We start from the raw sequence: 15093 nt of genomic DNA on the forward strand, positions 1-15093 counted from the left end.
GTGGAGCCCCAGTACTGTTAACAACCTGTTCGGACACACAGCTCTGTAACCATACATACTGTGTATGCTGCCAGTTCCTTCAACCGTCTCACAGTAGGATTGGGACCCATTGTGATTGTGGCAGGTGTGGGAACTCTGGGATTAGATTTCTGAATTTCTGAAGGGAAGAATGTTTTTCTAATCCCAGTGCAGACTAATCTGTCACAGTGCAGTAGGAAGTGTACCTCAGTCTCTATTTCTCCCCGCTGGCAGTGGGAGCACTCTTTGAGCAGTCAGGTCTGCCTGTGTCGCCCAGTTTCCATGGCCAGGCTGTGGTCACTGAGCCTGTACTTCGTCAGGATCTGTTTCTTTTTGCTGTTTCTTATCTTGATCAAATATTAGGCTAGTGTGTATTGTCTGCTTAGGGTTCTGTAGCATTCCAGTTTATGTTGTATTTGTGTGTGTCCCAGTGTGTGAGATATTGCTGTTTGATCTGTGCTGTGATGTGCTTGGGTCTGAGTTGTGGTGCTCTAGCAGTGCTCTCCTGTGGCTGGCTGGTGTCCGTGTGTCTTGGGTCAGTGAGCTTCAGGACCAGCTGGCTCAGTGGGCTCTATTTTGGGCTCAGCTCTTGGCTCACCAGGGCTTTGTGGTGGTAGGAATTTTGGTCACTGTTTTTTAGGTGCATCCAATACGTTAATACTCTTTTCTGTATGTTTATCAATAGTGGGTACTGGTCTAATTCGGCCCTGCACCCGTTGTTAGGTGTTTTTCTCTGCACACGGAGGATGTTTCTACATATCTCCATGTGCAGCGTTTCTGTGGGTTGTTTGTCCCATTGAGTTTAATTCTGGTCTGTGAGGAAATATTATGCGAAAGCCAGGGGGCGCCAGGCCGTTACTGGAGGGTGGTTCATGGCCGCAGCTGTGCCTATGACGACACGACTGAACTTCCCCTTACGCAGCAAAACTTCACTGTAGGCGGAGAGGCCGCTTCAGGGAGAGCAAATCAGGTGGAAGCTGAGCAGGAAAGCTGAAGATGGCGGCTGAGAGAGGAATAGTGGGCAATATCGGATGCCTCTTTAGTTACGATTACAACAATTGCTGTGAAAGAAAGGTGGAGTTGTTCGGGTATGGGAATGCGACACATCACTGACTCGGGGGTCTGACTGCGTATGGTACCGAGACTTGGGATTGTTTATTAGCTTGAATGAACGATTTTTCACAGGGGCGAAAAGCTCCCAGCCTTCATGTCTTGGTTTTCTAGTGCGGCTGGACTGGAAACAACGCACAAGAGGGAGCGCAAACTGTTAATGTGTCGCTGGGACGAATTCCATTTGTCGGAGCCGGGAAATTAAAGGCATTAACTTCATCCACCGGACTGTCGAGTGGGAATTAATTCCTAATCATGTATTTTTTAACTGGCTGGCCCCGGAGGCTGCTCTGCCCTCTCAGAAGTGAGGAAGAGCCCTTTCACATCCAGCCGAGTTCCCAAAGGTTTTACTTCTCTGTGCTTTCACAGACTCAACTAAGCATCTGGTTCAGTCGGGTGAGTGTCTCTCTGCAGTGTGGAAGCGAAATCTGGATTCAGCCAAAAATGTCTGTGTGACAGATGTATGAATCCCCGGATTTTCTCACCAAAGCTGTGATGCGTGGCTTCAGTGTTGTGTACTTTGCCGCGTCACTGACTTCAGTTGTGTTTGCGGTTTGTATTAAGATATATTGTGTATCAGCTTAATATTTGATACATTGAAGATGTGACAATTTTCAGGTATCGTATCCCTAGATGTGCTCCCAGTTCAGTTGGTTTTACAGATCACCATTAAATAATTAATTTGCTTAACTAATCCGATTTAAATGAAGAAACATATAAATTAATTGGGCCCAAAATATAAGTAGCCTTCCTACCTCGACTAACTTAGTTGGCCTTATTGGTCACAGAAGTTACAGTTTCCGAGTCCCAAATCTGTCGAAACTGGCAACCTAAGACTTAGTAACTGGATTGCGGCGCTCCAGATCTGGGTTGGAGACACCTGGTGCCGAGTAATCGCAGAAAAAACAGTGTTTTGCTTAGTTGCGTTGAAGTGTCTTCGCTAGCTAGTAGTAAAGTGTGCTAATTTAAATTTCTGCTTTAGTTAGGAGCAACATTATCAGCTACCTATAAAGTTAATGAATGTAGGATGGTGCGAACTCTCGTTGATATACACGAATGTTTTTTTTTGCTCGTTTTAAGGTTTTTAATTTAGATTGCCTTGCATAACATATATAGTGTCATGATAACATCAATATTGGAATGAATGTTAAGGTCTTCTGATGTATTTGGATTATATTCGGTGTATTGTACTACAGGTTAGAGGAAGTGCCGGTAATGGGGAGTGCAGTCAACATTCCCGACCTAGAGTTCCCCAAAATAAATTCCGATCGACCGGAAACTGCTAAACCGCTTCTCTAGAAGCAGCTATAATTTGTCAACACATGTTCATTTACGGAATTCAAATTAATTTGTGGCAATTTCAGTCTTAAGTTTAAAATATAGTATTGCGTACAAAAGGATTTGCTCAAAACAGCTATTAGCTAGCACGTCCCTGAGAGACAATGGGGGATAAGTCAGTCTGTACATTGATTATTTTGTTACACTTAATTTTACACTTAACTGCATTCATGGAAAGAATAAAAAATATCAGATAAACTGAAATAATATGGATTTAACAGGGGCACAGTGGAGGAAGGGGGACAACTGGTTTCTTCGGGCTGTTTCATCCTTTGTTTGCTTGTCTACAGTTGAAACACCTGCCTTATAATTAGTGATATATCTAATTTTACATTCAGTATTAAAAACCCTTGTATCATTTTAGTACTAATGTTTGCAAGGGGTTACTGGCTTTCTTGTGTTCCATTGGGTTCTTATTGTGTGAATTAAATGCACAATGCAGTTTATTAATGAGTTGGTACTATATTAAATGAGATCATAAGTTAAAAATGAGAGGAGGCCATTTGGACTTTCTGGCCTGTTAGGCAGTTAATACTGATCCAAGGATCTGATTTAGTCATTTCTTGAAAGAAGCCAGACTATTAACTTAGCTAACATAGCTTGTTCCATACTCCCATAACTGTCTGGATAAAATAGTACCACTTATTCTTAGTTTTAAATTCACTTCCACAATGTGGTATAGTTATCTCTCAAATCCAAGCAGGTGTCTGAAACAATTCGAAAGTATAAATCAGTCCATTTTCTAACTGCTGTCCATCGCAGGCCAGACAGACACAAATGCAAACGTATACACACTCACATCAGGGCCAGTTTTCCCAGAAGTCAGTTAACCTTCCAGTGTGTCTTTGGACTGTGAGAGGATTCCAGAGCACCTGGAAGAAACCCACACAAATACACAATCTAAGAACAGACAAGCTGCACACAGATAGAACCCCTGTAACTGAACCCAGGGCCTCAGTGCTGCAATGATATCCACTGCGCCACTGTGCCTCCCGAACAAGGTTTACTAATTCCAATTTTTGCTAAGCAAGAAGGCCTAGATAGCGAGGCAATTTTTGTCTAGGCAGACTGTCACTTCTCTAGGGCTCCAGTTAGAAACCTTTATTCTCCCCAATAACTGACCTGAGAATAAAGTAGCCTATGCTGTCTGTGGACTGAGTTTCCAATACCTTGCCAGCCTGTGGGGTTTACACCATAGTTCAGTGTGAGGGAATAAATTAATCTGTATCCTCTTGTAAGGTTTGTATGAACCAGGCAGAACCTAGCAGAAGCATTTAGTTTCTCTGGACATCTGAAATCCTCATTGTACAGCATCCTTGACATGTCACCCTAGCTGTTCATTCTTTGTTTTGTTTTTATAGAGGATTTTTGGCATTGTTTTAAAAAACACATGGCCTAGCAAAGAAATGTCAGTGAGTATATTTATAGCTTATTGGATTTTCTAGGATTATTAGGTGTGCGTGAGAGGACAATGTCCGGAGTTCACAACTGAACTCCAAATGTGACCCTTGTGATCCTTGTTAGTTTGCTATTACTATGTTTAAAGTTTGTGCCTTACAAAATACGTCAGACACATAGTATTAATGAAAACTAAACATTTATTTAGTAAGCTTTCTAAACAGGCTTTTGAATCAGAATCTCTTTGATCATTTAAGAAACTATACGGTCTCTTATCTGTAACCTTTCTTAAGTTCCTTATACTTTCTAAACTTAATAGCTGTGCAAAGGTTTGTTACATTGCTTTTGAGAAATGAATGATTTTCTCTTGTCCATCCTCTAGTTCACTGCTCTGATATTTTGTTTCCTGTGTCCATCATGCCTTGTGACTTTCTATTGCTTTGACAGATATCCTGTTACACCTCGCCAGGAAGACAAAACACTGTCTTGGATGATTCATATGTCCTTTAAAACTACAATGGCCATTTGAGCATGTGGTACAAAAATGTACAAACTATCATCTGATTATATTTTTCTAGTCAAAAGAAGGTGACAGGTAATACATTTCACCATGCAAACCATCACAACTTCCTTGCCCTCTTTATGCTGGAAATACCAGATTTCTTTTTCATCTTAATGAATAGATATTGAGGTTATTTGAACACTCTCCTGTGTTATGGCCACGTACTTCCCTGCGATCAGAATACAGTAAGCTGAAAAGATCAAGGTGATTTCTTGACCAGACTGACCAGAACGTAGGAAAAGCTACATGTTAAGCGATTGATAATTTGAGTATGTCATACTTTTAAACTGTTGTGACTCATCATTTTCAGCACTTCTGAAGTGTCAAGATAAGTTGATTTTGGCGACCTAAAGTTGTTGAGATTTGTATTTCTAAATTATTGCTATTTTTGATGTTCATTATTTATAGAAGTTTACCCAATAATATTCAAAATAAAGAAATCACTTATCTAGTTAAATAAAATATTGAAATAAAATGAAATCTAAGTAGAAAACAATAAAGCTAATGACCTAAGGGTCATCCAGTGGGTAAGCCACTGGACCTTATGCAATCAAGATGCAAATATTCCACCACCTGTGTCTAATCTTTCCTAATGTTCTTAGTTGATATGTCATAGTTTCCAATGTCATAAAGCCTTAAGGGCAGTATGACACCTCAGATTATGTTCCTAGAGGGTTCAAGTGTCCTCTGAATTTGGTTCAGAGCTCGTTTACTTAATTAACCTAATTGTGTAATTTAACACTTCATGACTCTTCTCAGTTTACTTAACATCAAGCAGATGCATCCTTTATGTGAGGAATGTGCAACTTCAGTCCTGTCATCATTCCAACCTTTGTTGTAATTCCTTCATTGAGCTAAGTATTTGACTATCTAAACATTTGGATAGTCAAACACCCTTGTGTTTTTAGGCCTTGATTTATTTCTTTTTGAAGTATTTGTAGATTATGAGGAGGCATTTGAATCTCACTTCTTAGGTTTAAACATCAGCTGTCATGTCATGCTGTACAGCAATCCTTGAAAATCCAGAATCGGCATGTATAGTTCTGCAAATAATTAGAGCAGTTAATTTGGAAATATAAGTCCTCCTTGAGAAGTGCTGCTTCACAGCACTCCAGTACTGTGTTTTTGAGGTTTAATTATGGCATTTTATGATTCTTAAACCTGAACTCCTGCTCTGCATCAGATATTTGTAAGTCTTCAACTGTAGGGCTCCATATTTTATCTTTGTTAGACATTGGATTTAATTCTCTTTTGTTCACAGTACTTTTTCACCTTTTATTCCTTATTCTTAGAATTTCTTTGACCAAGACATATATATATATATGTTTTCCCTCCTTGGATACCACATTATCTACAGCTCAAATATCTGCATTTATATTTAGAGAAGGATCCCATGTATGTTTATCATGTTGCCTTCCATTTTCAGAAAGAGAAACCTATTGTTGTGACTAGTTGGCATTAATGCAGTGGGTTGTTAGGCTCATTCAACTCATTCACCCAGCTGCAGTTGGAAGAGGCTAAATCCTTTTTATAGGCATACACAGTTGTTGTGCATAATAATGTTAAGATTAATGTTCAGATTAATGGAAAAGTATGTGAAAACATAAAACACTGTTTCTTTACCCCTTTGTTATTTATACAATATGATATAGGAAACAGTAAAAATATTAAACTTGATGTCCACTACTCTGCGATAAAAGGTCCAAAACCAAAAAATACAGCATTAAAATGCTAATGACAATTTTTCCCTTCAAGAGCTACATTCCTACAGGACTTAAAGGTACCTAAAGTGGTGGAAACAGTGGTAATCAGGGCTGATTACAACAGTTATTGATTTAATTGACCGAGTCTGCATTTCCACTGGTTGCTTTTTGCATAGAAGTGGGTTGAGTGAGGGCTGAATCATTGCACCCAGAGACCCTGAGTGATTGTGAAGATCAACTATAACTACAGTGTAAATGCAAACTGACCTTGGGCTGGCTCACACAGCAGCAATGCCCCCTCCCCCAAGACAGAGGAAGACCCTCAACACAAAGAGAAGGCATTTTTGAAAAGAATGGATATTGAACTGTTATTATTTGATTATTTGAGTACTTCAGGCTTTTTAAATGGACTGGATGAATGACTGGAATATGTCTTTATATTTGTGTTTGGATACAATGGTAGATTTTTATTAATCTGCCTCTAGGTATTTCCTGGGAGTAGTAGTATCTTTCATTTCAGGGTTGTCAAAACAACGGCAGCAAGCTTTTAAGTGGCACAGCCTAGGAACTCTGCACTATGAAAAATAATCTTAGATGCATTGTCATTACTTAAAGCAGTTTAGGTCCACATTCCCAGTGTAAACAGGGCACAGATGGTCTCCACTGTCTAGCCTCAGCCTGGCAGACCTGTCGTGTACACTATAGTATGGATGTATGAGTGTGAAATTGAAGATTCAGATAGTATCATCATAGCAATCACATTTATACTGGCCATGCCAAAAAAACAACTTTTGTTATGCTGTCTAAGAGTGAGAAAAAATGAATATGTTGCCATTAATGTTTTTTTCTTGAATTGTTTTTATACATACTCTGCTATATTAATTCGCCTTATTTTATGAAAAAAATAATTTTTAATCTAAATAAATTTGTCTGCCTTTTCACTTTGCACCTCTAGTTTTAGAGTGAATGTGGTCAGATGCTGCTGTCAGCACTGTTGAGTTTGTTCTGGTGCACTGAATATTTCTCAGGATGTTAAACTGTGGTCAAATAAAGTTATACTAAATACTGTCAGTTTTTATTCCTGTTATTCTTTTTGTTAAGCAGTCATTTCTGTGTTGGGAGAGAACGGAGCACCAGTGAAAATAGAGGGTGTTTTGCAAGAAGAAAGCCATGTTCCAAAGTTTACTGCTTGTTTAAGTGTATCTCCGGAAGTGCCTCTATGGAATCGGCCTGTTCTTTTGATTAGGTATATGTTGTGTGATCTAAACTTTGAGCTGGCATTGAAACTGACAACATTTTTCCACTTATCCCCTAAAGGGAACAGCACTGTCTTAAGTGATTTAAAGCAAAATTTAAAAATTTGTCATTGGTCTCAGCATTTCAGGCATTCAAGAGGTGAATGAGGTTTTCAGCTACTGTAGTATGTTTTACAGGATATCGAATTATTCTAGAAGTTATAATATTCTGTCATTTAGTTTTTTTTTTTGTAGAGCATTGACAAGAGAAAGGATGAGCAAAACGAGAACTTTTAGTTTACTCATTTTAAAAAAATGTATGGAAATGCATGGAAAGGCTCTGAGACTGCCTGTTGTGGCAATAATGGAATGAAACGTGTACTATAGGGCAATTAAGCAACTATGCAGATGAGAGGAAGCCATTCTCCATTGCAAAATCCATTTTATAAGGTTGTTTTGTTTTTCATTTTGACTGATTTCTTTTGGATGTAATACAACACGCTAACTTGGGAGAAAGGACTGTTTTAATCTGCCTTCACTCCCTAGAATGATTTTAATCTCTGGAGCAGGGAGGTGTGTGACATTTGGACCTCTCCAATGGTTCCTCTGGAGAGCATTGGCCAGCTGTCACAGTCTAATGTGCTGCTATTTTCATTCTCATCCGGTGACAGTGAGGCCTCCAGGAGTTCAGGCATGAAGCAGTTGTGCAATAGTCCCTGGGCCCCAGTATTATTTCAGCTGAAGTCTGTGCAAATAAATTCTCTCCTGTGTATGTTCTGGTTGTTCTATTCCTGGAGACCTGAGACCAGGGGTTTCCTGGGAGCTTTCAAAATGTGTTCTATGGTTCTCCAGAATAGTGTGGATACATCCTTTAGAGCTTTACTCACTTAAACTTTGTAGTCTGTCCTTTCAAGGAGCTGAAAAGCTTGTGTAAGTTTGTTCCCTTTTCAGAATGTGAATAAAAACAGGCAGTTTAATATTTTGGGGAATTGTGGAGACCCTATTAAGAAGTTTTTAAAAAGACATGGGCCGGTGTGCTCTATTTGTTATTTTAAGAGTACATTATTGCATAATCCTGCATTTCACTATTTTCTCACTACTTGAATATTTTGCCCCTTAGTGGTACAAAATGGGGAAGCACTAAAGTGGCACTCCATTTCTTGTCCTTTCTAACATGATTTGGTCTTGGTCTAACATACACTGCCTTGCAAAAGTCTTCAGACCCTTTAAAAGTTTTCAAATGATGCTGTGTTACAAATGGTACACATCTTTTGCCAATCAGTATTTTTCTTGCAAACCCAAGTGCTCAAGCTACAATTTATAAAAACTAAATTTGTCAGAAGATATCTATAAAAAATCTGTAAAAAATTTAGCTTGAGCATGTGAGCTTGCAATAAAAATACTGATTGGCAAAATATATGTGAGTATAATTTGTAATCCAGCGTCATATAAAAATGTTTTTAAAGGGTCGGTATTCTTTTGCATATTTTTAATGCAATTGACATTTCTATTTTTCTTTCATATTATGTATTTATTTTTTTGCTTTAAATGTGTGGAGTATGTATGTAGCAAATTATTGCTATTCCAAAGTGTCATGACTGCACACTTTAATGCAACAAAATGTGCAACTGTGCAAGGATCATAAAGGGTCATGAATAATTCTGCAAGGCAAGGTATGTATTGTAATAAGATATTTCAATATTCTTAATGTTATAAAACATCACCCAGTATCCCTTTAATGTAGGAGTATGTTAAGAATCCCTACTGGATCTCTTCATGAAGATCTTCCTGATGTTGCTTACTTTAATACATGCCTCAGCATTTGAGTAAGAATTAAAACAAATTTATCTTGCCAATAGAACAAACTTAGTTAAATGAAACTGGAGCGTACAAGTGCTGAGATGTCACTCTGCGTAATGTGAACTCTGCCCATGAAATTAATAACAGTAGCTTTGAGTGCACAAAGCTCCTGCGGGCATAGTTACCAAATATCAACCACATACTTCGAGCCCTCAGTGCATTATTAACAGATTTGAGATAAAGGCAACTGACAGGCAGTCACTAAATCTTCTAGCCATCTGCTGTAGCTTTGTTCCTGTTTGATCCAGTTGTGCTGGCTCCCAGTGAAGGTAGAGAATCTTTTAATTAACCGAGTTCTTGTTATTCAGAAATTGGGACCATCCGCCAGTTATTTCTCTTTGTTATTGATTCTGGGGATCTGTATCGGAGGGTACCTTTTCAGTGTGCAGTGATACTTCTGACAGTTCTTCTGTTTAGCCCAATCAATAATATGAGCTCTTCCAGATGGGATGTGTACTACATTTTAATGGGACATGTTTTGAGTGTCCTTACCTGATGAGTATTTTTTTCTTTTCAGTGGACCTTTAAGTTTCCTTAAGTGCTTGATTTTTTTATAAACATTTGTGATTACTGAACAGAGTTCCAAACTTTTTCAGTCCACCCCAGTGAAGGTCTTTTGTTACACAGCCTTTTGAAATCATTACCGAACTTGTGCCAGCATCCTATTTTGGAACAGGGTACCTGTCTGAGCAGGATTCCAGAAAACAGCAGGACAAGTATTTCCACTGATATATAATAGTTGGGTCTCCTTTTCATTTGTTTGTGTGTGGATGATTGATTCTTAGGTATTAATAAAAGGATGGTGGTGATAAGCTTGTTTGGACACTATATGTATTCTCCAGCTAGTCACATTATTTGCTACAATCATTTTGGGATCGCCGGGGTCTTACATCATGGTACCATCCAACATCAGCACTCTACAGTAGCTCAGTATAATACTGCACCCATAAATCCAAGTTCAAACCAAATGCCAATGTACCTTAAAAATAATAGAACTAGGAGCAACCAGCATTGCAGTCACTGGTCTAGTGTTTCTCCCTAAGATGTTATTTGGTCTGTTTTATTTTAATAATTGTTTCAGTGTTTTTCCTGAATCATTTAGAATATAAACACATATTCTGCAACACAAGATAGTACTTGCTGCCCATTTAATCTTCGTATTAGTGGCTGGTGACTATTAAACAGTTTTGTTGCCTGCAGGTTGACTGTTTTTTCCACATGCTCAGAAGCCAAAAACATAGGGATGATTAAGGAAGAACTGCAGGGCCAGGCAGTTGTGTTTCTGCAATAGAACAGGATAACTTTTGTGAAAGCCTGCAGCTTTTCAATTGATGCAGTAGTTCAACAGGTTGGCCTAAATTAGAGACAAAACCTTGTATTCCAGTTAAATTTGATGTTGATACAAAGTGGTGATAGACTAATTTGTTGTTTAGTTATCAGTAAAAATGCTGCAAAACAAAAAAAATATGTTTCAGATGTTTAATTTGAAAAGCTGCATCTTTAACATAAACTATATTAAAATATTTATATTATAATGCCAATATACCTTATAATTTGTGAACATTTTATCAAAAATTTAAAATAGCATGAACGTCAGAAGTCCTGTTAGGAAACTTTTGTTCAAGTGACAGCATGTGAACGAAAGGTGGTTTTGTAACATTCATATTCCTTTTTATAACAATATGCATGCAGCTTTCAAAGTGTTATAACTAATATTTTAATGTGGGATGTTATTAAGTATATATGTTTCTAAGTTGGTAAAGCAAAGTTTGTTCACACAGGTTATTAATATCCATCTATAATATACTGTATGTTTTAAGTAAAACAAAAGGATTTTAATGGCTAAAAGATTTCATGTATTTTTTGTTCTTTGGAATTCAGAGAATGGAAAAACACTTAATTGGCTGCAGAAAAGATACAGTATAACTTTCAGAAAAAAAGAAACTAGTCTCAGACTGCATCAATTTCAGTGATATTAGTGATTAGGACAAGGAAAGGACAACTGCTTAACACACTTGGCTGCTGCCTCTTTCACAAATCTTCCATCAGCAGTCAAACATTGTTACTAATCATAAGATCAACACCCTTTAACAATTAACAAACCATCTGGAATGATCAGATTTGAGACTCAGGATTTTAAGGAATGCATAAAAATGTAGAGTGATCAAACAGACTTTTTTGACAATGTAGAAGAATATCCAGGTTTAAAATATGACAAAAATAGTAATTTTGTTAGTTTCATTTTCTCGGCAGGTGCTTGACTTGAATTAGAAAACTTTGTTTCTTCTCTGCAATAAATCAGAATACACAAAAGTATGATAGCTTGATATAGAATATTGACATTAGGAAGGATGTCTGTTGCAACTTTAGTTCCATGTCTTTTTTTATGTTGAGGTCCATGTCAGAAATACTATGCCATGCACTGTTTCATATGCAAATTGTATGGTGGCAGTGAATTGCTTTCAAAAGGTGAAGTTTCCTAACTTTTGTGTGTCATTAATACCATTTACAAGGAGGGATAAGTCTCTGCTAGTTTATATAACAGTGCAATCAGGAAGTTTCTTTGTTGAGTGATATCATTCAAATTCAGGTGATTAATCTCTCCGATATCCTGAGGATTTTTTCTGTTTGAACAAATGCTTGTGCTTTTCTTGTGTACAAGGAAAACACTTGTTAAATATACAGGTGCCTATTTTCTATTTAAAATGGATTCTAGTTGCTTTTACTTTTTATCTTATTTTCAGTTAATACTATTTTTTAATGGAAATTCTGAATATTTGGATTGTTTCTTGCGTGTGAAAATGATTAATAACTTGTAAGAAGTAGATTTAATGCTGTTCACTTTAGAAATACTGGGGTAATTATGCTGTACCTTGTTCTTTTACACAAATTTTAAAGATAGAAAGAGAGAGAATTTCTTAACTTCTCTAGTTCGCTTTGTGAATTACTTGTACGTCGTCGTTGAGTTTTCGTCTTGTACGTGTATGAGAGAGTGAAATCGGGCGTCAGTATAGTGTCTTTACCCAGTCTGTGCAGTGCGGAAGCATTCCCTCGAAAGTATCCCTATTTTGTTTCAGACACAAAAAGGCAATTCGAGGACAGAGTTCGTCAACCAAATTAACAGATTATTTGGTCAAATCTGACAGCAAAACGGAGATTACTTTTATTGCAGCCGAGGAGATTTATGCATTTCACACAGTTAAACATCATCAATGTTACTTTACCAATGAAGCTAAAACGGGGGATATTTTGAAAAGCCTCTTCATCCGGACCCCCTTCGCAGATAAGGCAATAGGAAAGTTTCTCAGGGTGTTCTCTTTTTTTGATGTTCAAATATGGTAACCCTAGTGGCCGATGTATAATCCTCCTCGTTCTCAATGGGAGTGCATGATCTATTGGACGTGGCGTCAATACTCTTGGCGTCTATTCCTTTCAGCCATGACATAATACTTGATTTTTGCAAGGTATTCATTTTCGATCACTTGTTCAGTCGGCGAATGTGGTGCTAAGCTGTCTGAAAGCTCGAGAGGAGTATGAACACTCAAGTATTAGCGCGCGCGCTGGATACGCTAAGTACGTAGGCTGCGTATTTGACACAAACTAATTTGATTAAAATAGAATATATGAACTGTCTCAAGATTTCTGAAACCGATTAAGTAATTTACCGATGAAATATTTACATAATTTGTAATTATTCAGTTTTTAATTCCCATTTTTTCAGTGCACACAACAAATTTCCAGGGTCATCTGGCGTACCACAGTTTGAGAACCACTGGCTTAGCATTTAGTGTGTTGTTTTTATTATTTCTTTGTTACTAAATGAAAAGGTAATTTTCTTTTAGTGCTTTACAGCCACATTAGCAAGTCCACAGTAAATGATAACACCTCCCTTTATTTCAATTTACCTTAACCTTTGAGCTCCTAAATAAAAGCAGGTTTTGCACACAGTTAAAAACCCCCTGCAAACCCCCTTTTCTGAGTTATCCCTGGATCTGTTATTAACATAAGAAAAAAGCATTGTTCTTCTCTCTTTCAGGTAGTGTATTACAGGTTGACACATTAACCCTTATTTATCCCCAAGCCAGTACTCACTGGCCCAAGTACTCACTGGCCTAAGCCAGTTGCTCACACAGGCCCAAGTCAACATGGCAGTGATCAGCACTGCTCTTTTTATTGATGGCTAAGCTAGGATGAGGGTGCCAGCATGAGGACTTCAGTGATAGAAGATTCACCAGATGCTGAGATATATATCATTTAGTTTACATTAACTTAAATAATACAGCTGTATTATCATGACATTTCACTAAAAGATACCAATTGTTTTCCCATCTAAATCTGGGAGAAATGAGAACTTGAAAGAGCGATCTTGCTCTTGTGAGTCTCTTTATGAGACTCTGAGAATCTTCTGATTCTTATTGCACCAAATACATTGTTTGGCTGTAATAATAATTAATATCCTATATTGTGAGTGTCCAGTGATTTTAATACAGTTTGAGCTTTGGAATATTTGGTGCCAGTAATGATTTTCTTTTTCAGGATCTGCAGCTAATATGGAAAATAGGTGCTAAAAAACATTAATGAAATAAAGAATTTGAAATATAATAGTGATTATAAAATATTTGTTGTGTAATGTGTATGGTATGATTAATTTCATCACTGTTTTTTGTCTTCTAACATAGATTAAAATGTACGAATGTATATTGAAACAGATTTTGATAAAAATGTTTTACCTTTGAAATATTTTAAAGTTTAGTCTTGTGACTAAAAGAAAGTGAGACATATTCACGTGAGATTAATTTGAGCAAACTTTTGTGTTTATACAAGGAGTTTCTGTACCAGGGTGCCATCCGCCCAGGGGAAATTTGGTTCTTTTTATTTATTAAACATGACTGTACTTGATCTGTAAGCTCTTGGAACAGTTTTCTGTTGTGTACAGGTTTACGAATTTCACAGAGCAACAGCAAGATACACTGTGCTGTTCAAACAGGAAATACCATTCCCAACCCTACATTGTGAAACAATGCTGAAATACTCAGTACCTAGAGTATGGGTATAATGATTTATGAACACATAGTAGAAAAATGTATTTACTGTAGGTCATTTATAGAAAGATTCTTTTTCTCAGACTCTCATTTCATGGACCTCAATGTCCACGTGGACTTAGAAATAACTTTTTTTCACATTCACAGCCCCATCCTACTGACAATAATAGTTGTAATGTTAAGTTATTAAAACATTATTTTGCACATTAATTTTAAATTGGTTATGATAAGATCTGCGCTACTTATGGCCATGTGTATAATACTATAGTTATAATGCATTACTTTAGGGGAGTTGCCCTCTTGTTAAAGCAAGACAAAGACAAATGGTGATTCTACAGCCGATTTGCTATACTGTATGGCAAAAGAGAAATTGAAATGGTCACATGTAGCAAATAGTACTGAATTTTAATATACAGTGCTTAGCAAACATATGGAGACTTTTCTTATGGTGTCCCATTTTGTGAAGTTACAAAGTGATGCATACACATTTTTAAAAAACTTGAATAACCCAAATCCTAAACTGAAGACTTGTAAAGTTAACATATGGTAAATGTCTGCAAAAATTATACAGAAATGTATGTATAGCACAATTATTGGAAACACCAATTGGTGGTCTACCATTCTCCCAGCTTTGCACACCAACTTGGTGCAATATTTGCCCTCTCTTTCTTGAGCAAATTTGCTCAAACTCTGTCAAGTTGCTTAAGGAGTTCTTATGGACAGCAGTTTTGAAGTATTTCCACAGATTGTAAGTAGGATCAAGTCAGGTCTTTGGGCCATTCAAGGACATTAACTTTCTTATTCTGAAACCACTCTTGTGTAGGTAT

General features: G+C 37.2%; 1 protein-coding gene across 2 annotated transcripts in view; it reads left to right on the forward strand.

Annotated features, from left to right (window-relative positions):
* The first annotated feature begins 964 nt into the window (after nucleotides 1–964).
* ric1 (RIC1 homolog, RAB6A GEF complex partner 1) overlaps nucleotides 965–15093 on the forward strand; it is a 132292-nt gene continuing 118163 nt past the window's right edge. For both annotated transcript variants that reach the window (XM_006627000.3, XM_015338093.2), the window contains exon 1: nucleotides 965–1524. In XM_006627000.3, the coding sequence (XP_006627063.2) occupies nucleotides 1384–1524 (141 nt within the window). In that variant the 5' untranslated portion in view covers nucleotides 965–1383. The remainder of the gene's footprint in view (nucleotides 1525–15093) is intronic.

This window comes from Lepisosteus oculatus, chromosome 3, assembly GCF_040954835.1.
Source record: "Lepisosteus oculatus isolate fLepOcu1 chromosome 3, fLepOcu1.hap2, whole genome shotgun sequence".
NCBI lineage: Eukaryota > Metazoa > Chordata > Actinopteri > Semionotiformes > Lepisosteidae > Lepisosteus > Lepisosteus oculatus.